The 27,474-nt window shown below is 48.4% G+C and overlaps 1 protein-coding gene across 1 annotated transcript in view; it reads left to right on the plus strand.

Moving 5' to 3' along the window:
- The window catches only part of ANO2 (anoctamin 2), a 340,666-nt gene that overhangs the window by 59,034 nt on the left and 254,158 nt on the right, over positions 1-27,474 (plus strand). Inside the window, exon 5 of the mRNA XM_044226412.1 lies at positions 20,978-21,076. Within this exon, the coding sequence (XP_044082347.1) occupies positions 20,978-21,076 (99 nt within the window). The remainder of the gene's footprint in view (positions 1-20,977; positions 21,077-27,474) is intronic.

The raw sequence follows: 27,474 nt of genomic DNA on the forward strand, positions 1-27,474 counted from the left end.
GTAGGATCCTGTGTAGGTCACTGTGGGAATCTGAAGTTCCCATGAATCTCTCCATTTATCTGGGGATTGCTGTTTAGCTTTGTAGCTGTTGGGTACTTGGTTTTATACTATGTGGACTGAGCTTAAGAGAAAATCCCTGATGCTAATATTCGAGTGTTTGGGGCACACGTACTATTATCTGGGCCTCATGTAAGGGCTGGTAATGCAGTGGGGAACAGAACTGGTCCCTGCCCAACCGGGAGGGCATTAAAGTCCCATAGACCCGGGGCACCTGGGTGGCTCAGTGGGTTAAGCCCCTGCCTTCAGCTCAGGTCATGATCTCAGGGTCCTGGGATCAAGTCCCGCATTGGGCTCTCTGCTCAGCAGAGAGCCTGCTTCCTCCTCTCTCTCTCTCTCTCTGCCTGCCTCTCTACCTACTTGTGATCTCTGTCTGTCAAAAAATAAATAAAATTAAAAAAAAAAATAATAAAGTCCCATAGACCCGAGTGTAAATCTTGATTACATCACCTCTTTCTGTGTGGTCCTAAACAAGTCACTCAACCTTTTGGAGCCTCCATTTCTTCACTTAGAGTTATAGTGAGGATTATTCTCCTTCCCTTGTCATCTCATTGGAAGTATTAGAGAGGACATCAAGCACACTGTGGTCGGCACAGTGCTGTCCACTTAATAGAGACTCACGATGACTGCTGTTACAGTCGCGATTATAGTCAAATAAATATAAAACTTAAATTCTCTGGTCTGCTTTAGCTGACCGTAATTGCTAAAGTTTATAAGGCCTGTTCCCTAATACAGACTCTGCTCTCAGGGGTTTCCATGTATTTATGCACTAAATCCTTACAGTACTTTTATTCTTTTGTCGAAGGGGAGATGGAGGCCCATGACAATCGAATAACTTGCCCAAGGTCACCTAGCTGGTGAATTGTTGGCGGCAGCCTTGGCCCCGGGCAGTCTGGCTTCATGGGCCATGTTGTACTCCCTCTCTGAAATGCTTAGCCTCCTAGTCTATCCAAATTGGTAACTATATTGTTTGTTCAGGCTGCCATAAAACATTACCCCTAACTCATCGGCTGGTGACAACAGGAGTTTATTCGCTCACAGTTCTGGGGGCCAGAGTCCACAGTCAAGGTGTCTGCAGGGTTGGTGACTTTCTTGGAGGGAGACTTGGCCTGTGGCCCTCTCCTGGCTTTGGTGGTTGCCAGCAGTCCGTGTCTTTCCTTGGCTTGTGGCCGTGTCCCTCCAATCCTTACCCTGTCTCTGCACTGCCTTTTCCTCTCAGTGTCCCTTCCTCTTCTGCTTCGGCCACCAGTCATTGGATTTAGGGCCTGCCCCAGTACGGTAGGCCTTCATCCTCACTGATTGTATCTGCAGTGGCCTATGTCTGGGGATCGAGGTGGGCGTGAATTTTTAGAGGACACTATTCACCCCACTACAGTACCCATTTGCTCTTTACTTTAAAATGGGAATTGACGGAGGAAGGTTTATTTACTGCCTTATTCCCAAAGGCCGGTGAAATAATTCAAACGATGCTCTGACCATCTGATCATATTTTAGAACGTGATTCTTTTTTTTTTTTTTTAATATTTCAGTTACAGTTAGTTAACATACAGCGTAGTATTAGTTTCAGGCGTACAATATAGTGATTCAGCCCTTCCTTACCACCCCTGGCGCTTGTTAAAAGTGCCCTCCTTCATCCCCATCACCTCCCCGCGCATAACCCCTCCATTTGTTCTCTGTAGTTAAGGGGCTGTTTTTTGGATTGTGTAACCCCCCCATTTTTGTTTTGGGAGGGGCCGTGGCCAGTCAGTGGACTCAGAGGACACTTCCTTCTTTCTCAGGTAGCCGTGGCCCTGCCTAAGCTCTTGCCCCAGGCTTCTCTCTAGTCAAACACCGTCATCCATTTTTCACTGGCTGTGGCCTTGAGTTCTTCTACTTTTCTCCTGCCTTTCCTCTGAGTGGGCTCTGAATTATCTGTTCCCTCTGCCCTCTTGAAATACTTTGGTGAGAAGGAAGTCTTCCTCTCTGTCGTTCTAGACGTGGTCTTGGTCACATCAGCTCTTGGTATTGAAGCCGTGGGACCAGTGCTGCATGCTGCAGTGATGTGGAGCCCGTCAGAGCCTGTCCGAGCTCAGTGTGATCGTTTGTGGAGTGGGGATCCTCACACTCAGTCACAAGGGTGTCCTGAGTCAGGTGGCCTGCTGGGGCCAGATGGTCTTTCCTGCCTGTGCAGTGCCACGAAGCTGGTAGTGGTAGGTGTTGGGCATTATCTGCAGGTTCAGAGGAAAGCACTGGAAGCTCCCACAGATGTCTACCCTCTGTGGTTGATCCCCGGCCCGGGAGGGCTAGCCGTCTGGGTGAGGGGGTGGAGGAATGGATCCAGGAGGCAGAGTGTCTGGTCCAGACTTTTGATCAGGAGGGGCGCCCTTTGATGTAGCAGAATGGAGTTGCCTCCAAGAGCCGTGCCGAGGCCAGCAGGCCAGCTTGCCCCCCCTCCCTCTGCGTTCCCTGGCAGGCAGGCATGAACTTGAGTGGCTGGGTTTCAGCTCTAGGCCATCCTCCCCTTGGGGCTTGGCTGCATCTTGAGATCTCCCCGGCCTTTCCTGGGGGTGATCTCCCTTGGTCATGAGACGTATAACGTACGCCATCATATCAGAGTGTGATGGGACAAGCACTTCCTAGATCTATGTATGCAGCATATTTAAGGCACAGTATAAGACTAGGATTTAGCAGTTCAAGGACATAAAGCCAGCCTTCAAGTAGAAAATCACAGTAACGGGAGAGGGACCAGGTGGAGGTGTGTCTGTCAGGGAGACCCGACCTAGATTAACGGTTGGCCGCCTGTGGTCTGCAGACCAAACCCAGCTGGCCACCTATCTTTGTGAGTAAAACAGTGCTGGAGTTCGACTGCACTTGCTCATTTATGTATCACCTGTGACTGCTTCTGCACATCTGCTGCAGGTTTGAGTAGCTGTGCCAAAGACCGAGTGGGCAGAACTTTAAAATATTGGCTATATTGGCTATCTGCCCTTTTACAGAAAAAGCTTGCTGCCCCCGTCCTAGATGACGGGTCTGTAGACAAGGGCTCCGAATAAGAAACAGACGTGGATCCTATCTCAGGACCTTCCCGGAGCTTGTTTGTGCACCTAACATGGGATTCAGAGAAAAGTGAGCTGGAGCAGCTGGCCCGGGGCCGGGGGAGCTTTGGAGCTGTGAGTGAGCTTTTTGACCGGGAAGCAAGAGGTCGAAAAGCAGGGCAGGTGGGCAGGAGGTGGGAAGCATTGCGAGAGAATGGTGTGCGCACGAAAGCACTCTCACAGGTGCCTACCCGGGACCAAGCAAAGACAGGAGGGCATTGCGGGGACCTGCGGCCATGCTGTGGTGACGTAGGTCACTCAGTGTCAGGCATTTAAGCCATATGTGACCTTGGAGTTGGAAGGGTCCTTACCCATTTTCCACCCCTGCCGCTCCCTGCATCTGTTGCACAAGTGAGGAGAAGTGAAGGGAATGGAGGTGGCTCATGTAAGCTCACCCAGCCAGTGAAGCAGGTCAGGTGCAAGTCATGGCTTCCTCTGCCGGGTGTGACCTGAGCCCCGGGACACTGACCCTGTGACATGGCTCTTCACAAGAACCGTCTAGGAAACTCAAGCTCTTCCCCCAGCAGCCTCTCTCTCTTAACTCTTCTGTGGCTCTCAGACTTTCAGTCCTTTTTTCTAGCCCCTTGGAACGTTCCCCTACCTGAGGGCAGGGTCTGGGCAGGGCTTCTCTCTGTGAGACTTTCCACGGATGCGTGTGAAAGCCGTGAGCCTCGGGGCCTTCATCCCCGTCTTCTCGTGAGCTTGGGGTTCAGTGGGCATCCCTAGGGTGGGGTGGGCGTGGGGCGATCTTCCTGCTCACAGCTGTAGCCGGTGTCCCTGGGGCGGAGAGGGCCCTCAAAAGTCCTGTGAGGCTGTCACTGAGGCCTGACCGGCTTGATAGCTCCCGACACAGTTTGTCCCCCGTGCACTGGCCACCGCAGAGCCTTTCCTCTGGAACATTTTACCACCCCTGAACAAGGAGCTTCTTTCCGTGCTGAGTGTCTCCCAAGCAGCCACATCAGCTCAGGGAGGACTCGGTCGGGATGCCATGCATCTTCCGTGATTGACAGAAACCCCCACTTGTCCTGACGTGTTGACGGGACTGCTGGAAGCGCAGCCGGCGATGACGCTAGCTCTCGGCCTGTCCCTGACCGACAGGATTTTCCCTTCCCGGCCTTTCCCAGTCTTCGAGCAGACTCCCCTTGGCTTCCCCCAGCGTGCTGGACGGGCGCCAGCCACGGTCCTTCCAGGGAGGCAGAGACGGCCAGAGCCGTGGACGGGGAGGGGAAGGCGGCAGGCATGCCGTGTGGACCGAGTTGGACAGGGCTTGCCCACGCCGTCCCAAGATTTGTCTGTCATCGTACAGTAACATAAAAGTTGTCTGGAGTCCGAGGCAGAGCTGGCTCAGCGGTGGAGCCAGAGAACACAGGCCGGAATTCTGGGGCCCAGGGACACCAGGTGTCATGAGAGAGACAAAGAAAATTTCTTTAGGTGCGTACAGGCAAAACCTGCACAGTTCTGACCCTGGCAGGGCCTGTACCCTCCTCGGTCCCCACCCCCTCTCTGTCATCCCCTTAGCAGGTCTTATTTCCTTAGAGCAATAGAGAAGCTGGTCACACATGGTGGCCGTGGGGACCTGGCAAGGTTACCAAATACTGAGGAAAAGAAAAGACCCAAGTGTAAATCATACCCTGTCACTGAAGGAGGCGATGAGGCCATGCACGCCCATGGCCAGGGTTCCCCACAGTTCTGCCCATCGGCTCTTCATGGTGGTCCCATGGAGGGCGTCATTTCTTCCGTTCTGTGGTCCAGGGCTCCCCCAAAGTCATATAGAAGGACCGGTAGGTCCGTCAGCTTCTGGAGACTGTTTCTTTCCATGTCTCCTCCCAGGACCACGGACACATCCTTTTCCTGGGGAAGCAGTATTTAGGAGGACTTCCCAGAGACCTGGCCCTTCCTGTGGGCAGAAATGAAAGTTTAGGTAGCATGGTATTTTCAAAAAATTGAGATAGAATTCTCAGACCATAAAAGATTCCCTTGTGAAGGGTACAGCCATGTTGTTTTCCTCTCCCCCCAACAGCCTCCTCATGGGGCTCAATGACCGCTCTGAGTCCCAGGCAGGAGGAAGCGTTCATGCCCCTGTCACGGTTCTGCTGAGTGGGACCAGATCTTCACCAGCCTTTCATGCCTCAAGGGGTTGCCTCATCATTGACCGACAAACTTAGTCTCTAGATGGTCTTCCTGTGTGGAATCTGGGGTCAGACCGTGAGCCTCCTCAGGACATCCTGGGCCTGCCTGAGCTGCAAGGATGTGGGTTAAATGAGAGGTGAGCCAGGATGAGGGAGTGTTCAGGGTACAGACCCTTCTGAGCAACCCAGGGGCAGCTGGAGGGTCCTTCGGAGAGCTCTCTGAAACAGCTGGACATGGGGAGAGGGAAAACTGAAGACATATCTAATTCTCTCATTTGCCTAGACCTTGTGAAAGCTGGCAGCCATCCTGAGACTAGTCTCTGGATGGCTTCTCTGATTCTCTTGGTTGCAGGATGAATAAAATGAGCTCAGAAGGTTGTCTGTTTCTAACTTTCTCTGGTTTTAGAAACATCCATGAAACTCCTGAGCATGGCCTGTCGGCAGGGCTTATGAAGGACTCTGAGTGGATGTGTTGTGCTTTCTGGCCAGCCGTGGTCTCTTTGTGGGCTAAGACTTAGGGCTTCTAAGTCCTGGAGTCTTTCACGACCCACACATAGGCTCTGCGTTCCTCCATGGGTCCCGTTCATCCCAGGGAACTGTTTGGAGTGCTTACTATCCCATAAGTACTGTGCCAGGTGACTTCATGCTTGATGAGCAAGCCATGGACCTAGTCTTCAAGAAATTATTGCTTCATTTGATCCTTTAACAAATACAGGTATTCCCAGGAGGTGTTCTGCTTTGGCCTACTGGTCACTTACAACTTGTGTAGATGACTCTTCTAGATTATATTCTGGAGAGCAGGTTTTGCTCCAGGGCACTAGAAAGGACACTAAGTGCCTCTGTCCTCTTTCTGCTGGTTTTCCTGTGGGTCAGCATCCAGGGTTAAGAAGGGTGCCACAGCCAGTCCATACGGCATCTTTGTGCCAATTAGGAAAAGGTCTTCCTTCCTCAAGACACTTTATTTCCATTTTTTATTTTTTTAATTTTTTTCTTAAAGATTTTATTTTATTTGTTTGACAGATAGAGATTACAAGTAGGCAGAGAGGCAGGCAGAGAGAGAGAGAGAAGGGGAAGCAGGCTCCCTGCTGAGCAGAGAGCCCGATGGGGCTTTCGATCCCAGGATGCTAAGATCATGACCTGAGCCGAAGGCAGTGGCTTAACCTACTGAGCCACCCAGGCGCCTTTTTATTTCCATTTTATTTTATTTTATTTTTTTAAAAGATTTTATTTATTTATTTGACAGAGAGAGATCACAAGCAGGCAGAGAGGCAGGCAGAGAGAGAGAGGAGGAAGCAGGCTTCCTGCTGAGCAGAGAGTTTGATGCCAGGCTTGATCCCAGGACCCTGAGATCATGACCTGAGCCGAAGGCAGTGGCTTAACCCACTGAGCCACCCAGGTGCCCCTTTATTTCCATTTAAAAAAATTGTTTTAATAGGATGATTTTTTGTTAGATCAAAACAATTTACTGCCATGTGTCAGGAAACTGTGGACTCTAATATAACTTCCCTATGGTTGGGACCCTCTTAATGCGACATCCTTGTGTGGTACATGACGTGCACAACTGGACAGGACCAGTTTGGGTAGGGTGAGTACTAGAGTTTAATAAGTATTTTTGCTGGCTGATGTCTGCTGCATTTTTCATCCAGGAGAGAGGTGCCTCATCCTGATTTGTACCTTTGATCCTTTCAAGTTTTAGAATATGAAAGCAGAGATGGGAACCTTGGGGAAAGAAGACAGAAGAAGTATAGCTCTGTTTAGGCAGTAATAGTTTCTGTGACTCTGTGCTCTCACTTACACCTGGGAGGATGAAGGCTTTGCAGCCCATCAGTTTACTTTTGTGGTGGAATGACTGAAAGGCCAGTGCTTTGAGATGAATTGCTACGAAAACGCCCAGTTTTCATGAAATCAAAGATCTTTCAGTGTAGGTAGACCTTCTGAGTTCAACCTTATCATTTTATAGGGAAGCAGAAGGCAGAGGCCAGGGAGGCTCAGGTGTGACATCCCAAAGGTACCCCAGATGGGAAGTGCAGGGCTGGCACCAGCACCTGGGGCTCTGTGTCATCAGCTTGTGCCCCGTTTCTCCCACTGCTCACCCTTGGGAGTCAGCAGTGCTGGAACAGTGTAGGTCCACGTGAGCAGGAGAGACCAGAAGAGACCGTGGGCTTTCTTTCTGCAGAGACCTCACAACAGTGGCATATCCTATTGGCTTGGGATAGAATGAACCTGCTATGCAGAGAAACACCTCCATCCCCGCTTCTCGGAGGGGGATTTTTCAGCACGGGTTGGTCTTTTACTTCCCTCCTGTTGTCCCTGATGCCAAAGTAGGCGAAGCCTCAAAGCTGTTTTTGTGTTGGCTTCTTTTGTCCCTTAAAACGCGCATGTTTAGTGAGAATGGGGGTATTCATGGATTCAGTGAGGGGCTCCCGCCTTTCTTCTAAGAGCTTGACTTGACAATGGCCCCAGCAGTAGCTTCTCTGTGGTGCCTTGCTCTTATTCCCAGAGAAGGAATTCTACCTCATTCTCCCAATTAGTGTTGAGTGTAATAATTAATTATAAAGTTTTGAGCTAAAAGGGGGCAAATAGCTCAGGGAAACCCCTGTAGTTTTGAGAAGCCACAGCCTGCATCTCGGCCAAATCGGAAGAGTCATTGTTAATGGGGGGGGGGCGCGTGTGTCTGCTTCATCGTGTTTCCCAGACCCATCATTCGTCCTCTTTACCCTGGACCCTGAGTGACCTCTGGTTTGTGCTCTGGCCTGAATACGGGTTGAACAGACCACATGTGTTTGATTCCAGGACACCCTGTGGTAGGCTAACTGCCCCAGCACACAGGGCCTCGAGATAAAGACAGAGAAGGGTGAAGGAGAGAAATTCTTCTCTTTGTTGTGTTGTTTGAGGTGATGTCACTCCCTTCTCCTACTGTGTTGAAAACCTACTAGGGGCTGAGCCTATGGTGATGCCAGGAGGAGCCAGTGAGCTCCAGAGCTGGGTCTCTGTGACCCAGGAGGTAGAGAAATCAGAGACAGTGCTACGTGTCCCAGATGACTGGTCAGTGAGGAGACGGGTCTCACTCACTTTAGGAACCCGGAAGGGCTTCTTAGAGAAGGTGTGACTCGAGCTTGCATGGAGGACTGTCTTTGAAGATTTTTTATTTATTTATTGATTGATTGATTGTTGACAGAGATCATAAGTAGGCAGAGAAGCAGGCAGAGAGAGAGGGGGAAGCAGGTTCCCTGCTGAGCAGAGAGCTTGATGGGGCTCGATCCCAGGATCCTGGGATCATGACCTGAGCCGAAGGTAGAGACTTTAACCCACTGAGCCACCCAGGCACCCAGGACTGTCTTTGGAACTGAGCCTCAAAGAATGCCTCGTGGCCCGGTCGGGTTCGACCCAGGGCACCAGCTCCTTCTCCGTGTGGCCTCAGCGTGCAACTTCTGTCCGTATCTCGTCACTCACCTCTTATTGCCCATTCTCCCACTTGCTACCTGTCACTGTGGCCCCCAAGTCCTCATCTCCCAGCCTTCCAGCTCCCCACTCAGTGTCTTTGTTCCTGATTATTCCCCCCAGTTAGTTGCTTGCATTCTTCTGCATTGAATCTCATTTTGTTATTTCCTGTCCCATATTTCCTAAACTCCCCAGGTCCCTTCTCATTTATTTCCCCATCCTCTCTGTTGCTGTTTGCAGTGCCGCCCACTTTGTTATCATCTGTGGATTTAATTAGCAGAGCGGAGGATCCCTTGTCTTCCCCACCAGAGGAGGCTGCGGGGCAGGACGGGTGGTCTCAGGCAGGGCCAGCTTGATGGCAGCGTGCGTGCGCGCAGAGTCAAGGCTGTGGAAAAGCTGGTTTTGGCTGCGTGGAGGGGACATGTTCCAAACTGGGCTCTCGCTTCATATAGGGGAAAAAATTGCCCCAGGAGCCAGGTTTTTCTGGGAAAAAAGGGAGGATGCTGGAAACTGGATTGCATAAACCCCCTCCATTCAAATTCCTCTGGCCCTTAGACACCATCTGCAGAATTCAATTACTGTTAGCATGGAGCACCTATAATGCGCCAGGTGTGGTGCTAGGCTCCTTCCTTGCATCATTGCTGGTCTTCTCAAGTGCTCTGTGGGGTCACTGCTGCTGAGGATTATTATTTTTCTGTTTCACCAACCAGGAAAGCGTGGTCCAGAGAAACTACATACCATGTCCATGGTCACACAGGGGTGTATGGAAGAGCTGGGATTTTAGGTCATGTCTCTCTAAACTCCTCCTTAAATGTACCCTGCTTCTCAGGGACCCCATATCCTTCATCCCCTGGCCCCCAAACCACTCTAGGGTGATGGATTATTTTCACAGCCCTCTTGGCAGGTGGGCTAATTCTGGTTTTTTTGGGAAGCCCACAAAGTAATCAACACTTCTTTTTAATCATCATAGTGATGACTCTTTTCCTGAAGGTCCCTCCTCAGCTCCTCAATATCGGATCCAAGGTCTAGATCTTAGCTAATTTAACAGCATTTACTCAAAAGTAATTTCTTTAAGCTCCCCCTTATTATTGCTCAAGTCTGGGTCTGGTGGGGTGGGGACAGGAAACTGGTGAGATAATTGCTTTTATGTCTGGTCTGATACATCTGCGGGCAGCACGTGGGTTTGCACCTGTAGGTCCCTGAGCTCTAGGGTACTGATTCTTGGTGGAGCACTGGATATTTCAGGAAGAAGAATTTTCCTTGTGTGGGACTTTCCAAAACATTGAAGCATATTTGACATCCCTTCCTCCGTCCACTAAATGACCACGGTGCTCCCCAGTCATTGTGACGATCAGAAGCTTTCACCCACTCCCAGGGGGGAGTGGTACAACCCTTGTAGTTTGCCTCCAGGTGACACAGAGACCATCTTAGCACTGAAGATGGCTGGTGAAGTTCTGGTCCTCCGAAGTTCGACCAGGACTGCCGCTTGAAATGTTTGGTTTGAGGAAAGGGATCTTTAGCTGAATAAAGCATAGTGTTGTAGCAGGTTTTATAGCTTCTTGGTACATGTTCAGAATCTACCTGCCTCCCTATAAAAGACCTCTCTTAGGAAGGCTAGAATAAAAAGCCAGAGCCCCGCCTTTAAGAAATCTGCTTCCTCTGACCTGCAGAAGGTCACAGTGGCACCTGGGAGGCTTGCTCCTTTATTCTTTTGACCACAACCTAGACCAGCTGTGGAGCAGGGGGACAGTCCCTGCCCATCTATTGTACTTCTTAGGCTCACTGGCCATTGGGAGGATGTTCCCAGCTTGAGCTCCCCTGAGAAAGGAGGAAAGCATTTCCTCAGGGGGTACTCTTGTTACCCTTTATCCCATCGAAGAGCTCATAAGTGTAGGTGACTGTACAGGGTTGATCCATCCAGGTTGCTGTTTTGTGAAGTTCATGGACAGCAGTAGCATGGAGGGGGCAGAGTGGCCAGCACAGACCACATCTCCGCCCTCTGGCTCCCTGGCTTCCACCTGCTTTAGGCAGGCTGGGCTCCACATGCCACACACATTCCTCCTTGCACCTTTATCTGCCTATCTCTCTTCTCCCTGCCGGCCACAGCCCTTTTGCATCTGTCAGTCCCATCCTACGGTGTTCATAGTACAGCTCATCGTCCCTGTCCTCCCATGGCATCCCTTTCTGGCTCCTCTAGCCCAGACTCAGCTCTGCTACTGATTTCTAAGATCAGGGAGAACTCTGGGTTGTGTGGACAGAAAACCCAACTCAAACCAGCTTGAACGACAAAGGAAATTTATGAGCTCATGCGATCAAAAAGCCCATAAGTAAATTTGGTGAATCTCGATCCAGCAGCTCAAATGATGTCCCAGGGACTCCCTATTATGCCCCCGTTCTGTTTAACCTTCTGCAGGTTCTACTTCTGTTGATTCCGTGGTCCTTTGGCTGACCCAGGTCTTCCCTTTATGGAGACAATTGATGGCCACTCTTCTCCCCAGAGTTCCGGCAGAAAGGGAAAGCTGCTTTCTCCAGAATTCCTGGCCGACATTTCTACAACGTCTTATTGGTTCTGACTGCATTACAAACCGATTCCAGAACCAATTGTTCCGGCCAAGAGGAGGGATACGCTGATTGGCTCAGGCTAACTGGGCTTAATTCTGGAGGTGGTGGTAGGGTCAGTTCCACTGAAGTCATAGGCGGAGATCCAGGAGAAGTAATTCTCTCTGAGCAAAATCTGGCAATTATTGATGAGTGAAAGGCAAGAATCCTATGAACATTCACTAGTTGTCCTGTCCTTTTGGACATTACTTATCCCTGGTCACGATGTTGTTCATCTGGTTCATGCGTTAGATATCATTCATCAGGTTTCCAAAAAGAGTCTGAAAGCTGTGTGTGTGATGGTATGGTAACATATTTCTTCTGTATGCCCTTAACTCTTAGTACATTGCTGAACACACTGTTGTTGCCCAATAACGACTTGTTGAATTGAAATATGTTGAGATGATTGAATCATAGGAAATAGTGGAGTTATTCCCTGGGGTAGAAGTGAGTCATGGCTAAGAGAAGAGAGGGCACATCTTTGGGAGGGAGAGGGGTTAATTAAGGATAGCCTGAAGGTTTTATACAAATGTCTTCAGGAGGGGAGAAAAGTATCAAAATCAAAGAAGCACATAAGTTTTGAGTTAGGAGGGGTATTAGTAATGGTGTACTTGTAGAGGTAGTAGAGACTTTTAAATGCCTGGAAATGCTTCTCTTTGAGTGGGACATTTATCACAGGGGCCAAAGGAAGGAAGGAGGCACTGGGTACGGCTGCCTGAAGGTCTGATGGCTGTTGGATGTAGTGGTATTCACTGCTGATCTGTGGGGTGACCCTAGGATTGACTGTCTGATCTGGGGCATTTCTGATGATGCTATGGTGCTCTATGGGGTTGGATGATGAGGCAAGAGAAGCAAACTGCAACTCTCCTAGCCCACCCAGGACCTGTGGATCATCCTTGGTCTGCATATGTGTCAGTCACCAACGGCAGCCCTGTTGTCCACCTCTCCACATCTGCCCTCCCTTCCTCTGGGCATTGAAATGCTCACAGCGTCCTGCTAGGGGTGAGTGGGAAGCCCACATAGGGCTGAGAGCTAGCCTTCTGTAGCATCTGATTCCACTTGCGAGATGTCGACTGTCCAAAATACTTCTGCTGTGATGAATAGGGAAGGCCAACATTTTCCTCTGGTCTTTGTCATAGTTTATGTGTGACCTCTTCCCCTCTGTCAGGGGCTGGCCCTGTGCACCTGAAGCCTGGTCCTCATCCCTCCTAACCTTCCTTAGTTTGGAGAGAGGCCCTGTCCTTTCTGCCAACATCTTAAGGGCTTATGGATTTTTATCCTCTATTTTTGCAGAAATTTGGTCCCTGGCTCATTGGTTCTATTTAGTTTGTTACTTTATACATTACAGATTCCCAAGACAAACATTCTCTTGTATCTTTGACCTCACTTGGTATTGTTGAGGGATGTGTCAGGAACTATTGCTGTGCTGGGCTTAGCTGTGATTTCTCTTAAGTCGGACCCAAGAAGCCTGGTAGGACCTCCATGGAGGTTAAGGCCGTACGTTCTGTGATCCAAAGGCAGGAGCAGGCTCTGTCCTTTGAGTACCAGTACCTTTGAGTTCTGGTACTCCTTTGAGTACCAGAGATTCAGCAGTGGCTGTCCCTGAGTTCACTCTCAAGAAAATCCTTTTTGTTTATACATGATAGTTTGCAGAATATTTATGTAATCTTGTCTACTTCTGAGCTACTGTGGGATCAGTATTAACTTCTGAATATTTATTTATTAACTAAAAACTAACATGGCATATTGTTAACCAAATAGCCCATTCATGTAACAGATTTTAATGAAAAATAAGGGTCTTTTCCAAAAGAAAAAAATTTTGAAAAATGTGGCATTGTTTTATGTTTTTCCTCTAACTTTATTGAGGTGGAACTAATGGGTGATAAACTGCAACTATTCAAAGCATTGGGGCTGTTGAGGTCTGACTGATGTCTGTACATGCCTGCGAAGCATCGTCAGGACGGAGGTAACAGAAATACATAGCTTTGAGAGAGTCTGTGGGTGTCTTTGTACTGTTTGTCCTTTTGTCCTCCGGGTGGTATTAGTTATTACGGTTATTTTAACATTGTCTCTGAGTTTCAAGAGCTTTGGTGACGCGTCATGAATGGCGTAGCCCGTAAGTGATAGAGCCAGGCTCCCAGGCCGCGTCCTGAGGCCCGAGTACCCATGGCCTTCCCACGGCATGTCATATATAGTGAAGATTTGCTCTCATTTCTTCTGCAGGATTTTTGAAGTAGAATGAAGCCCAGAGAACAGTTAGTCCCGCTCTGTACGTTTGGCTCTCTTTCCAGGGTGCGGTGCCGCCCTTGGTGGCCTCCGTGCCGGGACTGGCAGGAGGAACGGGCTCTCTCACCCCCTGGTGTGTAAGAGGATCTGACTCTTCAGTTTTCCTGGGTTTGTCCTCACTACTTCATCTCCACCTGGGCTTTGAGCGGAGGTTTTCTGGAGGCTCCTGTCTGGAGTGCAGGGTTAGGTGATACATAGAGTCGACACTTCGGTGTGGGTCCAGAGATAATTGCTTCTGGGAACCTGTCCATTTTGGTAGCTGACCCAAGGGATCCTCCCAGCCCTGAGTGTCCTCCCCTTCCAGCAACTTTGGTGATGACTATTTACTTTGAAAAAAGGACAAGATGGGCTGAATTTTCATTTCTGCAGGACCCTGGCTATGTTGTCCTGAGTCTTTGGTTGAGGATTAGATAAAGCCTTTCCTATAAGAGGGGACATGCCTTGGATATTTTGGGGGGGTTTCCAGGACAGGGTGCAGTAGGCAGTTGGTCCTGCCCTCTGCCTCTGCTGACCCATCCCCACCTTGGCCTGGAGAGGCTAGGGTTCAAGAGGAGGTTCCCTTGCTGTCACCCGGGGCCTCCCAGATGATCTGAGAATGTGGGAGTCACTGAGGGCTTCTGTCACCCTCGCTGTGGGACCGTGTGCCAATCCCAGGTGACTAAGGTTGGTGATACCTTAGGTGAGCCTGGCCCTGCTTTGTCCCTGTCTGTTGTCCACATGCTCATCTCTCCACCCTTCCTCTGACTGCCCTTTTCCTGGGCCACAATGTGCTGCCGCTGATGTTCTCAGCTCACAGCAGGGCCCGGGACCAGAGTACACTCAGGCATCTGGGGTCAGCGTTGAGGCGGCTTGGCAGGCCTGTGTGGGAAGGCGGCTTGTGGAGTATCAGTTTCCAGTGTTTGGCTGGGGCTGCCTCCCATTCATTCTCATCTCTCTGGAGGGAGGACGTGGTCTTGCAAAGCCACATGCAGTCTTTGGATAACAACAGCAAGACATAAACAACATGGAGAGTCGTACCAGGAGTGCTTGGCTCTTGGTCCCTGCCAAGGACCCTGACAAGTGGCTGGAACACTGGAGAGGGGTTGCTGGGGGTGCAGTTCCCTCCCAACACTGCTTTTCCTCCATCCCTCATATACCTACTCTCCTGTGAAGGGAGAGGCTGCAGGATTGCCCTCCGATGGACTGGGCGCCCTCGGGGACGTGCGGTGCTGTTCCGCTCAGGCACTGTGGGACTGGCCCCGGTGTCAGGAAACCTGGATTTCTTTCCTCGCTTTGCTGCTCACTAGCTGCGTGTCCATGTCCAAGCAGCTGAGCCTCCTGCATTCTAGGTCTTCATTTGTTATTTGAGGAAGGTATATTAGCTCTCTTTGGAGGCCTCTTTATGTCTAGAGTCCTTTGCTCAAATCAGTTCATTCTTCTGACATTCACCACGTTCATTGGTGGGCTCTGCTTTGAGCTGTCTGCATGGGGAAGCTGAATGGTACCATGGAAAGCTGATGCTTGGCAAGTACAGATACCAAAGGCTTTTACAGTTGAAGTCCCTTTTATTTTCCAAGGTACCCCGGTTCTTCTCCTCAATGCTGCAACACCCTTTAAGGCTATAAGGCAGAGAGTTCTAGGTATATGCAGTCCTAGCTCTGTTCAGATTGCGTTTTGCGAGCACCAGAATGAATGTGTGCATGTGGATTAGGCTTCCAGGAAAAAGAGTAGTGGTCTGCAAACGCAGTGAAGACCAGGGGCTACAGGTAGGAACAGAGAGGCCCTCTTGCAAGGCCTTTATAAGGTTCCTGGTCAGATGGAATCTTGAATCACTTCCGTTGTTAACAGGAGAAACAGATTCAGAGATGACATTTAAGAGTAGTTGAATTATTCTCTTGAAATAGAACTAGATTTAAATGTGGTTGGCCAAAGGTCACCAATTGCTTTCTGTGCCATGGTAGCCAATTTTTAGAAATTATTCACAGGCTCCAAGCAGAACTGACTAGGCATCTGTGCATATTGGAGTTATACTACATACTTAATGAGTTTGTACTATATGCCAGTTCTGTGTCGCCTGCTGAGGACAAATTTGTCACCAAGAGAGACACCTGATTTGTCCTCCTAGAGCTGAAGGTCTAGTCAGGAAGAGAAGCACTAGATACCAAGTAGTAACGATTGCACTAGTGGCCAGTTCTATTTAGGAGAAGGACGGGAGCCAGGCAGGCAAGAGGGGGACCAGGCATCATCCAGGGTTCAGAAAAGGCCTCCTGGAGACGTGATGATAAAGGTGAGAAGTGGTTATGAGTTGGCTGGGTCTGAGGGCAAGAGGGGACTTTGCAGGGGAGGAAACAGTGTGTGAGGAGGTTCTGAAGTGGGACACGGGCTGGGGCTGTTGGAAACCCTTGGGAAGGGCTGTGTGGCTGGAGTCCAGGGAGGGGGCAGAGGAGCTGGTGTGTTAGAGGAGGTACCTATGATCAGGCCTGCTGTTGAGGTGACTTTAGAAAGGAAGGAAGGAAGGAAGGAGAGGATGGGACACTGGCTGACTAGGCAGAGCACAGGTGCACAGGGGCCCCGACTTGGCTTTGTGAATTCTTTGTTCCACTGATTTAGTTTGTGGTGAGCAGGTCTAGGAAACCAGCTGACAGCACCACTTAAAGGAGACTGAGAGAGCTGAAAGTCAGGTTATGACTGAGGAGTTCATATCCATGGGGATGCCCTCCAACCCCCCATGGATGCCTCCAAGTATGAATGGGGTACTGAACCCTACATGTACTGTTCTTGTTTTATCTGTACTTGCTGTTCATTTCCTCGGCCAGAGTGCCTGCATCCTCTTCTCGGGTACCTTTTCTGGACACCCAGGAGATGGAGACACAGAATCTGTAGGGTTTTATGAAGATAGAATCATGGTGAAAGCAGTCGCACAGTTTTGTGAGGCATTTCACTGAGCAGGAGAGACTTTTCTGCTCCGTTGTCTATTTCACATTTCTTGGGACTGGCAGAGTTGCGCCCCCAACACGGATGTGTTTGTGCTTGCTTGCAGAAATCTTTAGGCACTGTTTCCTTTGTCTGATGACCAGAACCAAATGACATGTGACCATTCCTTTTCTATGGATTTAAATTCTAGTTGCCTGATAAGGTGTGGGAGCCCCTCTAGTCACATGGGTAACGCCTTTATAAAATCTCTTCTAGAGATGGGGGCCATATGCTCTAATAGGCCATCTCTTATCGACTTTATGTTGAATTTCATGTCGGTTTCAGAAAGTCCTGTTTTCTGCCCTTATCCTCAATGTCTGGAGATGTGCTCTATTTTGAACCTGTGAATTTCCTTTAGGACACGTGGGACATTTTGAAAATCCTGTTGATAATTTTAAAAGTTCAAGGGCAGTGAAGGATTGCGTAGTCACTGTTGTAATGTAACGGGAACTGGTGTTCCCTGAGTCTTTCTGTTGACGGCAGGAATTCAAGGAGGACCTCCTCTGTGTCCAGCCTCGTGCTAGGTGCTGGAGGAACTGGCCGTCCCTGCAGTCATTTCGGTTGGGTGGAGCACATCCGCACGGTCATGGCTGACCTCTCCCCTGGCCCACGGTCCAGGCCCTGTGGCAGGGACTTTGCAGAAACCTTCTCTTCAATCCTCACAACAGACCTGCAGTCTTTCTTATCCATATTTAGATAAAGAAACTGAGGCTCATTTGGTTCAGTGCCTTGTCCGTTGTCCTACAGCTATAAAATCCAGGATTCAGATCTGAATCTGTTTTTATCTGGAGCCCACGCTCTTTCCACTCCCCTGCTCTGCCAGAGAGAATCTGAATACGGGGAAGAATGGACGGTAGTTGGGCCTAGAGAAGAAGGAAACTTCTCCCCCCCCCCCCTTTAAAGCCTGATCTGTGTTTCCCTTCAATTTTAGATTCCTGGATTAGTAGAAAGAGCTTCCGTACTGGGCGATGGTTCTACTCAGGGGTTTTCAAGCATTTGATTTTCCCTGGGAGACCTAGCTAACATTTCACGTCAGCTCGTGTGACTTTCTTTTTACGAGAGGGCAACAGTGTCGCACGGACTGACAGGGCCGCGGCTGGGAGTTAGTGCCACACCAACCGCACTCCTGCTTTTATCTTCATTTGCTACATGTCCCGCTTGAGAAGAACACAGGAGAAGTATGCTTTGCTGGAGGGAACTAGCCAAGAGGTCAGGCTGCCGTTAATAGACCCTCTCAAGTCACAGTCTGTTGTGACACTCTGAGGTTAGGACCCAGATTTTCTCTTGGTACTTTGCTCTTTCTGGCCTTGACTTTGACTTTCAAGGTCTGACGTGCTTGGCTCCACGTTCTAGGCAACTGTTCGGGGGAAGGGAGGACAATGGAGGGGCAAAGGGCACCCCTTTGCTGTCTTTGAAGAGTGTTGCCAGCAGCTGCTTCATGACACTTCCTCCCACACCACACGGCTTAGAAGTCAGTGTTTGGTTATGCCTAACCATACAGGGAGATACAGACTTGATTCTGGATGGCCATATACTTAGCTTAAAGTGGATGAAGGGGATGAGAATAGCTGTCAGGGGACGGCTAGTGATCTGCCATCAAGGCCGTGGACTCAGACCCTTAACCTTCTCAACCCTCCCTCAAACTTGGAACATCTGCAGCCACTTAATGGACATTCAATACACACTTACACTACCAATTATAGGTAAAGTTTTTTTTTAAGAAAAACATTCATCACAATTTAAAAGCAAGGACAAAACATCATATATTAAAATCAGCAAGAGTCATGATTTCATCTCCAGGAGAAAGATGGTACCGTTTGCCATCTTTCACCAAAAACATTTTTCTTGGGGCCACGATGGAGGGCTGGGGCCACAGGTCAGCTTCCCAGATGGTTTCCTTTCTTACCTTTCATTTTCACTAAATTAGAGAAGCTTAAATTACAGTTAGGAGTAGCAGCAAGTGATGGATGACTCCATCTAGTAACCGGGGACATTGTAACCACAGACAGACGTAGGAATCGAGGAGATTCCTTGCTGAAAGCCACTTCCGGTGTTTCGGCAGAACGATGTCATCCTTGGAAGCTGGAAGGTTGAGTGTTTCATCTTAGGACTGCCTCATAGAGTCCTTATCCATCTTTTGATTGGATTTTAGTCCAAAAAGCGTGTCTTTATGTTTCGTTTCAGCCCTTGGAGGTGGTTTGTGACTCTGCCTGGTAATGTGTTCGGTCTGTCCCCCGTGGATAAGAAAATCATCAGGTAGAGCATGGACTGCTTGGGTCTAAATACCTTTTTTTTTTTTTTCCTATCACAATATTTATGTAACTTTGGACCAACAATTTAGATTTTCCCTGCCTTGATTTCCTCAACTGTAAAATGGAGTAGGCGACAGTACCTGCCAACAGCCTGGCCCTGAATATCCTTTGTGCTAAAGTACAGGACCATCTCGCTCTGTCCTTGTTCATGACACACACTCAGTATATGCACATCACGATTATTGTTATTATTTTCAGGTGTTTGCAGACTCTCCAAGACTTTTATACCACAGTTAAGTCTTCCTGCAAAATCTTCATTTCTTCTTTCTCCTTCTTCCTTATAAATTGTAATCTTTCATCCCCAAAGTTGGGGGGAGTAGGTTTTGGATGTGTGAATTAATGAACAGATTGTGGGACTGCCATGTAGAGTTGTAGAGATGGTCTTCACTTGCATTATGAACACCATAAAGTAGCTGTTTATCTTACTCATTGCCATGGTCCACATACTTCTATGGGGGGAAATGGGGTCCTCTGGTTTCCTACCTATTCTTCTGTCCAGAGCATTGGAGAAGCAGATGGTTGGGGCTGTGTGTGGCCAGCTGCCACTGTTACCTTCAACACCAAATCAAGACCAGAGGGTGATTGTTGAACACATTCATTCATTCATTTTTTTTTTAAAGATTTATTTATTTGAGAGTGACAGCATGAGTGGGAGGGGCAGAGGGAGAGGGAGAGAGACAGTCTTAGACTCTACGCTGAGCGTGCAGAGCCCAACGCGGGGCTCCATCTTGCAACCCTGAGATCATGACCTGAGCTGAAACCAAGGGTTGGAAGCTTGACCCACTACAACACCCGGGGGGCCCCGAACATGTTCATTCCGCGCATGAAGCTGGAGAATGATTTTTGAAGGGAACACCTGCTTCTACGTGAGTGGTAACACCTTGGCTGCGCGCAGAGTTGGTGTCTTCTCAGGACTGCTCTCTGTGATTCCTGCTTCACAAAATACGCGGGAATTCAGTAGAAACCTCGGGGGCTGGAGGGCCAGTGGAGCAAGAAGCTGCGAGTGTTCTCTCGGCAGAGCACATGCACCGGGACTGGGTTCCCACGCTGCCCCTCGGCTGCACGCTGATGTCTGGGGCAGGCTGGCCCAGCAGCATCTTCCTGCCCTGGGACCCAGGGCCCGTGTGATCTCCACAGCCATGTGATGATGAAGCCATGGTGTTCCCGGCTTGTTCCGCTCTTTCTGTGAACCCTGCAGGTTTGTAATGAATTCTGCAGGTGGTATTCATTACACCTTTCTTGAGAATGGGGTTTTTGCCCATTTTTCTGACTTGTTTTGGTTTCATTCTTTAGGACAAAACTAATTGAATGAATGTCAGAAGTAGTTGTTTTCTTTCTGTGCTTGTTTTGAAAAGAATTTGAGGTTTTATTTGAAGATGGGGAGAAATTGACAGCTTCTTGTCATGATCTGACCAGTATTTTATCACAGGCATTGTGATGAGGATCACTGAGTCAGTAAGACCCGATTTTCAAGGGCTCATCGCTACATTTCCCTTCCTTTCCATTTTTGGGTGCATTCACGACACTCACAGAATCACTTACGTGGGGACATGGACGTAGATTTATAATCTGTGTTCACGCTGGAGCCCTGTTCGTGATTTATGTTTATGATGTCATTTTGCATTCTTCTACCTTACTGTTTATGTCATACCATTTGGGTTCATGAACCACTTTTGTCGTTTCGGCTATAACATAGCACAGTAGGAACACATGCAGATTTAACAATGAACAGTGACACTATGTGAACAGGACGAGTGTCTGGCTTTTTGTCGCACGCCAGCAAGGGTAACTCCTCTCACTGCTCGGAAAAGCGTAATAGATTTCTGCGAAAATCATAATTGCTTACATTTCCAATCTGGGGACAGGCTCTTTTTAATTCTTCTTTGCCTCTGAAGCCACGAAGCCTCCAAGGACCACACTTTGGGAGCAGTACTCTGTGGTTTTTCATGAGAGCCTTTCTGGAACAGAGCTGGTGAAGGGGATATGGGCAGGAGGGGACTGGGTCTTGGTGAAGTTTCAAGAGAACAAACACCAGGTCAGGGCTTCTAGTTTGGGAGAGTTGGGGAGACAGGAATTTAAGCTATGTCCTTCTAAGTGTTTCCATTTCTTTTTCCTTTGTACCTTACAGAGTAAAAGCCAGGGATCCGTCTTTGTCCGGATACACGCCCCGTGGCAGGTGCTGGCCAGAGAGGCGGAGTTCTTGAAGATCAAAGTCCCCACCAAGAAAGTATGAGGATGTTTCTTCTGGGTTTGGGGGTCTCCTGAGGGCTGGCTGGATGGGAATAGTGTGGGGACAAGGCCAGGGTTCGAGGGATGAGGGCTTGTGGAGTTGAAATTGCACTTGCCTCCCCAGGAACCTTAAGTATGGGGCAGTGCTGTGGGTAGGGTGGGGAAGAAAATTGGGGTGCAGAGAGGGGCTGGGAAATCCCTTTACCTTGGAGCTCTACCTGGGATGTGCTTCATGAGAAGCCAGACATGGCCCTGGTCCAGCTTCTTGGTTTCTCTGTTATACCACTCTCTCTTTCTCTTCTTGGTGTTCCAACACTGCCAAGCACTTTTTTCTTTTTCTTTCTTTCTTTTTTTTTTTTTTTTTTTTTACCAAATTTAGCAATGAGAGCAGACAACAAGCCTTGCTCATTGGGTCAGCAGCATGCAAGGTTGTGACCCTGCCACTAAGTACTGCATGGTGGTGGCTTCCTCTGGTCTCTTCTGTAGGACAGAAGATTCTTAATCAGGAGAGTTGATAAAAAATATCATCTGGGGAATGTTTTTAAAATGTTCATGCCGGTGTCCCACCTCTTGGATTTTGATTCAGGTGGTTCATATGGAATGAGGTTCTGGCATCAGTGTTGTGGGAAAAACAAAACAAAACAAACATATCCCTACTAGGTTCTAATGCATAGTTGAGTTGAGAACCACACAGTTCAGATGATTTTTCAGGTTCTTTCAGCCAACATAGGTTATGTATGATTTCAGAATCTCCCCAGGGAATTCCTAGGTGAGTGTCCTTGTATAACAAAATTTAGCAAACACTTCTAAAGAGAAAGGAAAAGTGTCCATGGATTTACCCTTCTTTTGTTTTTATTAGGCATTTTAAGGGAAAAGGGTAGTTATGGACCTTGGCCATTTGTGATGTCTGTAGGAAGGGTCCTGGGGTAGATGTTACTCTGGTTTAACGATGGGTGATTTACAGATGATGTCTCTCTCTCTTTCTCTTTCTCTGATTCTTTGTCTCTGTGTCTTCCTGTCATTCACACACACCCACACCCACACCCACAGTGCTTTATAAGCGGTGACCTAGCTCTGCAGAGATCGTTTTCCTCATTCCAACCACCATCACCGTGATTCCCACCCCCATCATGAACAGAACTCCATGTCTGTTGCCTGTGGCATCACCACTGCATCAGCTGCCTTCTCATCACCGTCTGCACTATCATTACCATCCTCACAGTCAGCAACACCACTTTGATGAGCATCTCATGGGCTATGTTTATACCATTGTCACGACCAGCAGATCTACTGTCTCCATCAGTATTTACTTACTGACTACCAATGTGTGGGCCACCATCACGAATGGCCTACTCAAGAAGCGTGAAGTCTGTGGGTTCTGTTTTTATAGGTTTATTAAGACAGACGATACCTTCATGGCAGGTGGACAGATGACTATCAAACAGTGAACACATGCAGATGTGACTATCAGCTACAGACATTCTGCCAATAAAAAGTAAATGTTTTGGGGTCACCTGCCTGAGTGTCTTGTTTTCACAAGGACCACACCAGGGTCTTCTCCCCTTCAGTGGCCCTGCTGTGTTGTCTCCTAGTTTTGGACCTCCTCCTCCTAAGACCATTGTTCCCAAATGCAGGCGTCATGGTGTGGCCCCCCACTCCTCCTCCACTGATCTTCTCCTCGACTCATCCCAGTATCAGTCTTGGATAGAGACTTTTGCTTCTCTCTGGTGGTGTCCTAACCTGGCCAACCCTTTCACTTTTCTTTCTTCTGCTTCTAACTTCAATACATTTCTTCTCTTTTCTTTGGTTTATGTGAGTATCAAACGTTCTCTTTATCTCATTCTATTTGTATCTTGCTTCTTGTGTTTTATCTTTGCTGGCTGATCCTTGGAAAGAAGGTGAGTGAAACTCTAGTGCCCATGCTATGGCTTCTGTCTCCCAGGATGCCCTTATAGCAGGAAAGCTAGAGGCACAGAAAAAGTATGTATCCTTCTCTTCCCGCTTATGTCTCTTTCTTCTTTGCTCGCCTTCCTAACCTTCTTCCCTTCCCCTTCCACCTCTCTCTCCTGATGCCTTTTCCTAGCCTCCTTCTCTGTTTTTGGGACATCCTACCATGCCTCTCATTGCTCAGTCACTTTCTTCTCCTCTTCGTTCCCAGACTCAGCCCCTGTATAGTGCCTATCCCTAGTCTCTGCTTATCCTTTCACAGGCTCATAGCTTTGAGAGTATAGATCTGCTTAACTGACCTATTTCCCGCAGAGTTATGTGCCCCCATACACTAGTCTACTGGGACTACCTAGAGTTTAGGTGGTGCCTGCACTTGGATTTGTAGATGAGATGATGAGGACAAGGACATACTGCAGTGCAGCTATTTGTCTTTTTTTTTTTTTCCATTTTAAAAACAATTCAAATATATTTGATATAGCCTTGTGTAAATTTAAGACCTACAGCCTGTAAATTTGGTACACTTATGTATTGTAATATGATTACCATTGTAGTAATAATTAGCACCTCTGTTATACAATTATGCTTTTTAGTTGGAATAATTAAGTTCTAGTCTCTTAGTGAGTTTGAGGACTGTAATTCAACTTCATTGTCTGTATTCGCTGTACTGTGCATTCGATCTCTGGCGCTTATTTCCTACTCGTTGCAAGTAGGAACCCTTAAACCCCACCTGTTTTATCCCTCCAGTGCCACTCTCCCCACCCTCCGCCATTTCCTGGTAACCACTCTTTCATGTTCCGTTTTTACAGGTTTGGCTTCTTAGGTTCCACATGTAAGTGGTAGTACACAGTACATTTTTTCCCTCTAACTTACTCTCCCTTAGCATTGCGTGCTCAAGGTTCCTTCGCGTTGCCAATGGCAGGATGTCCTTGTTTCTCATGGCTGAGTGAGATTCCGCGGTGCCCACATACCACATCTTCTTTATCCATTCATCCGTGGATGGGCAGTTGGGCTCTTCCCACCTCACCCCACTTCCTTTTCCTTTTGGAGGTATAGAGTGGCAAACACTAGGCTAGACGAGTCCTCAGAAGCCCAGACTTGTCACCTTGGCTCTGCACATATTTGCTGTGTGACTCGGGGATGTCGCTTCCTCTGTCGGAACCCTAGTTCCTCATCTGTGATATGGGCATAATAATGCCTGCCCTATTTTTCTTAGAACTTTGTTATTTAAAATTTTTTTTTTTTTAAATTTGTCTAAGAGAGAAAAAAAGAACAAGCAGGGGGAGGGAGTATCAGTAAAGAGAGAGAGAGAAGCAGACTCCCTGTTGAGCAGGGAGCCCAATGCGGAGCTCGATCCCAGGACCCCGGGATCATGACCTGAGCCGAAGGTAGAGGCTTAACCAACTGAGCTACACGGATGCCCCTCTTAGAAGGTTGTTCTAAGACTCTTAACTCCTAACCAGTGGTATAGAAATATAGGAGTTTATTATTGTGTCTGTGTACTCAAATATATATATTTTTTAATTAACAAAATTTTTTTTAATTTTTAATAAACATATAATATATTTTTATCCCAAGGGGTGTACTCAAGTATTTTTATGTGCATTTTGGATTCCTAGTCCCCCAGTCAGCTTCCCTGCCGCCAGCACCGATGGAGGTCCCACTGTAGAGGGTCTTTGGAGAGACACTGTAGCGCACAGAAGTAATCCAGGCTCTCAGAGAGCTTACAGCCAAAGGGCACAACAGGAGGAACGTGCATACCCAGACAGTAAAGCACAAATTAAATGCCATCTCAAGTGGCAACTCATTAGCCCAGCACTGGTCTTTATGTAAATACGTTCGGCCAGGGAGTCTGGGGACGGCAAAGCCAGGTGGTGGCTCCTAGAAGGCTGTAGATATAACAGAAACAACTTTTCCCTAAAGTCTGTGGGCCCCAGACTCGACACAGGTGGGCTGCTGTGGCGTCCTTCTGTGGCTCCAGCCATGCGGCCCCAGTCTTTGTGTTCATCGAATGCAGTGGCCGACCTCACAGGGGATGTCATGACCAGGAGAAGGGGGTATAACCCGGTGGCAGGGTGGGATGCATATGTTTTTCACAGTCAATCTGAGAACCTGATTACAGGGCTAGAGGTGAGGGTTACGCCCCGTTCCTGAGATGAAAAGGGAGCATGGACAGGGAGGACGAGGCCGGGCAGTCTGCAGAAGGCTAACACTGGGGCCAGCGGTGTTTCCCTCCTGTTTCCGTGGGTTTGGGAAGTGACTACAAGGAGAATAAACTGCATTTACCGGGGCCCACGTCCTGGTGTCCCGGGGACCGCAGATGAAGACTGAGGCATGGCGCGGGATCAGCTGAGTGTTCTCCAGGCCGGTGGAAGTTTGTATCTTTAACTCAGCAGGGTCTAGAGAGACCAGGAAGACAGGGAGGAAATCACAAAGTTGAGATCTCAAACCTGGACAGATCCATAGTAATGCGTCCAGGGACTCGGAGTCCTGAACACAGATATTAACCGGGAGGGGGAACCTTGGAAGGAAGCATTTGTTTTCCAGAAACAACAACAGGAGAGCCAGCATTTTGTGAGACACGCTCAACATCCATGCACAGGAAGGGGGTGGGGAGGCCTGGCCTTTGGCCCCAGGCAGCTTGGGGAAGTTTGAAGTGGGTGCGTTTTCAGCTTTACTCATTACCAGCATTGATGTTCCTCTCTCATTCACTTTTTACACACATGGATGAACATCCTCCCCCACCCCAGACCCCCCATTTCACTTACTCTCCAAGTGCTCCCTACAGCAGAGACAAGGCTAGGGTCCACTGAATTTGGATGAAATGACATGCCTGGGGCAGGTGAAAATCACTCTCGTCCAGCCTGTCAAACTTTCCGTGGCTCTTCTGAGTAGACAGACTGATGTTGCAGGGGCCGTGTTTGCTGTTCCAGGAGCCTGTGAGGAGTTTTGCTTATGAGCTCTTTGCATGCAAGAGGCTGTGAACTTCTTGCAGGTTCTACCTTTTTAGGCAAGCAGCCTTAGAGCAAACCTCATCTTCAGAACAGGAGTAGTGAATGTTGTGGGGCTGTTGTAAGGAGCTGTGCTGATGTGGGATGCCTAGCATCGAGGTGCAGGCAACACAGGGTAGCTGGTACTATGACTTTTGTCGCTATTGTTAGTTGTATGTGAGGGGCAGAGGGCAGCACGGTTGACAGTGCATTGGGTGGTTCATTCCTGCTGTTTCCCTTCACCGCCAGCATCTGCAGTGTTGGGGGAAATTAGACCCAGTTCTTTCAACCTGCCAAGGCAGCCAGAAGCCCAGGCATGGAATCTGTGGCGAGGCAGGAACAGATGGCCTTTACGCTGTGTGCTAGGGGATTTCTGTTTCCTAGAGCATGGCTCCTTGGGGTGTCCCTAAACATAATGGCTGCATATGTGAGGTCTGTGATGCAGTCCCCGGAGGAGCCAGCAGGAAGGCTGCTCAGCCCCACGGTGCAGGAGGGAGAGCTCGAAGGCGCTCATTTCGGGGGACAGACAGCAGATGTGGCAAATGGAGACGTGAGTTTGACTAGTGGCTCTGCCCCCATGAACCGGGGGTTATTTCAGATCTTCCCCTATTTCCGGAAACAGGACTTGTGAAGAGTTATGACTGAAGTCATAAATGCATATGGATCATTTTTAAAAAAGGACAGATAACAACCCTGTAATTGGGAAAAGTATGTGAGTGCAGGGGGAATGATGATAGTAGAAATGAAAATAAGAGTGACTCATGCATGTGTGGCAGATTTCACTTAGAGCTTCCTGGCAGCCAAGGCAGAAAGAACTGGGACTCACATAATCCCTGGCAATGAGCAACCATTTTGGCAGAGGAAGCAAACTTTTTCCTGCTGTTGAAGCATAGTTGTTATATAAGGGACACAAACTATAGAAGGAACCTATTTTCAGTAATGAGTGGATAGAAGGTGCTGGAATGTTCTTTGTATAGCCACTTCTTAAGTGCTTCTGGATAAGAACTGGTAAGTCATATTAAACTTAGTGCAGGGTGGGTTCTAGTACAAAGTAATATATGTCCCTTTCTGATGAGCCGGTGATTCAAAGACAAAAGGGTGGAAATGTCATTCATCCTTTAAGTCTCTCCATGGAATTCATGGTTTGAAATATCTTTTATCTACTAAGCAGCATTTATTAAAGAATAATTCATCTTTTAATTTTCATTAACTGAAAACATGCATAACTGCCCTTAAGAAATTTCTGAGCAGTGTGAGAAAATTGGTGTTACCACACTGAATGACTATAATTCCAGCTAAAAAGCAAAGCCACTTGGCATTTTGGTTAGCCTGAGTGGCCCCTTAGAAGAAGATATTAATTCTATTAAGCTTTGTAAATCATTGGAAGGTGTTTGGGTATCCGCTACAGCCTCTCTAGAGATTCTGATTTGGTAACCATGGCTTTTACAAAAGCTCCATGGGA

The sequence above is a fragment of the Neovison vison genome, chromosome 12 (assembly GCF_020171115.1).
Source record: "Neovison vison isolate M4711 chromosome 12, ASM_NN_V1, whole genome shotgun sequence".
Classification (NCBI taxonomy): Eukaryota; Metazoa; Chordata; class Mammalia; order Carnivora; family Mustelidae; genus Neogale; species Neogale vison.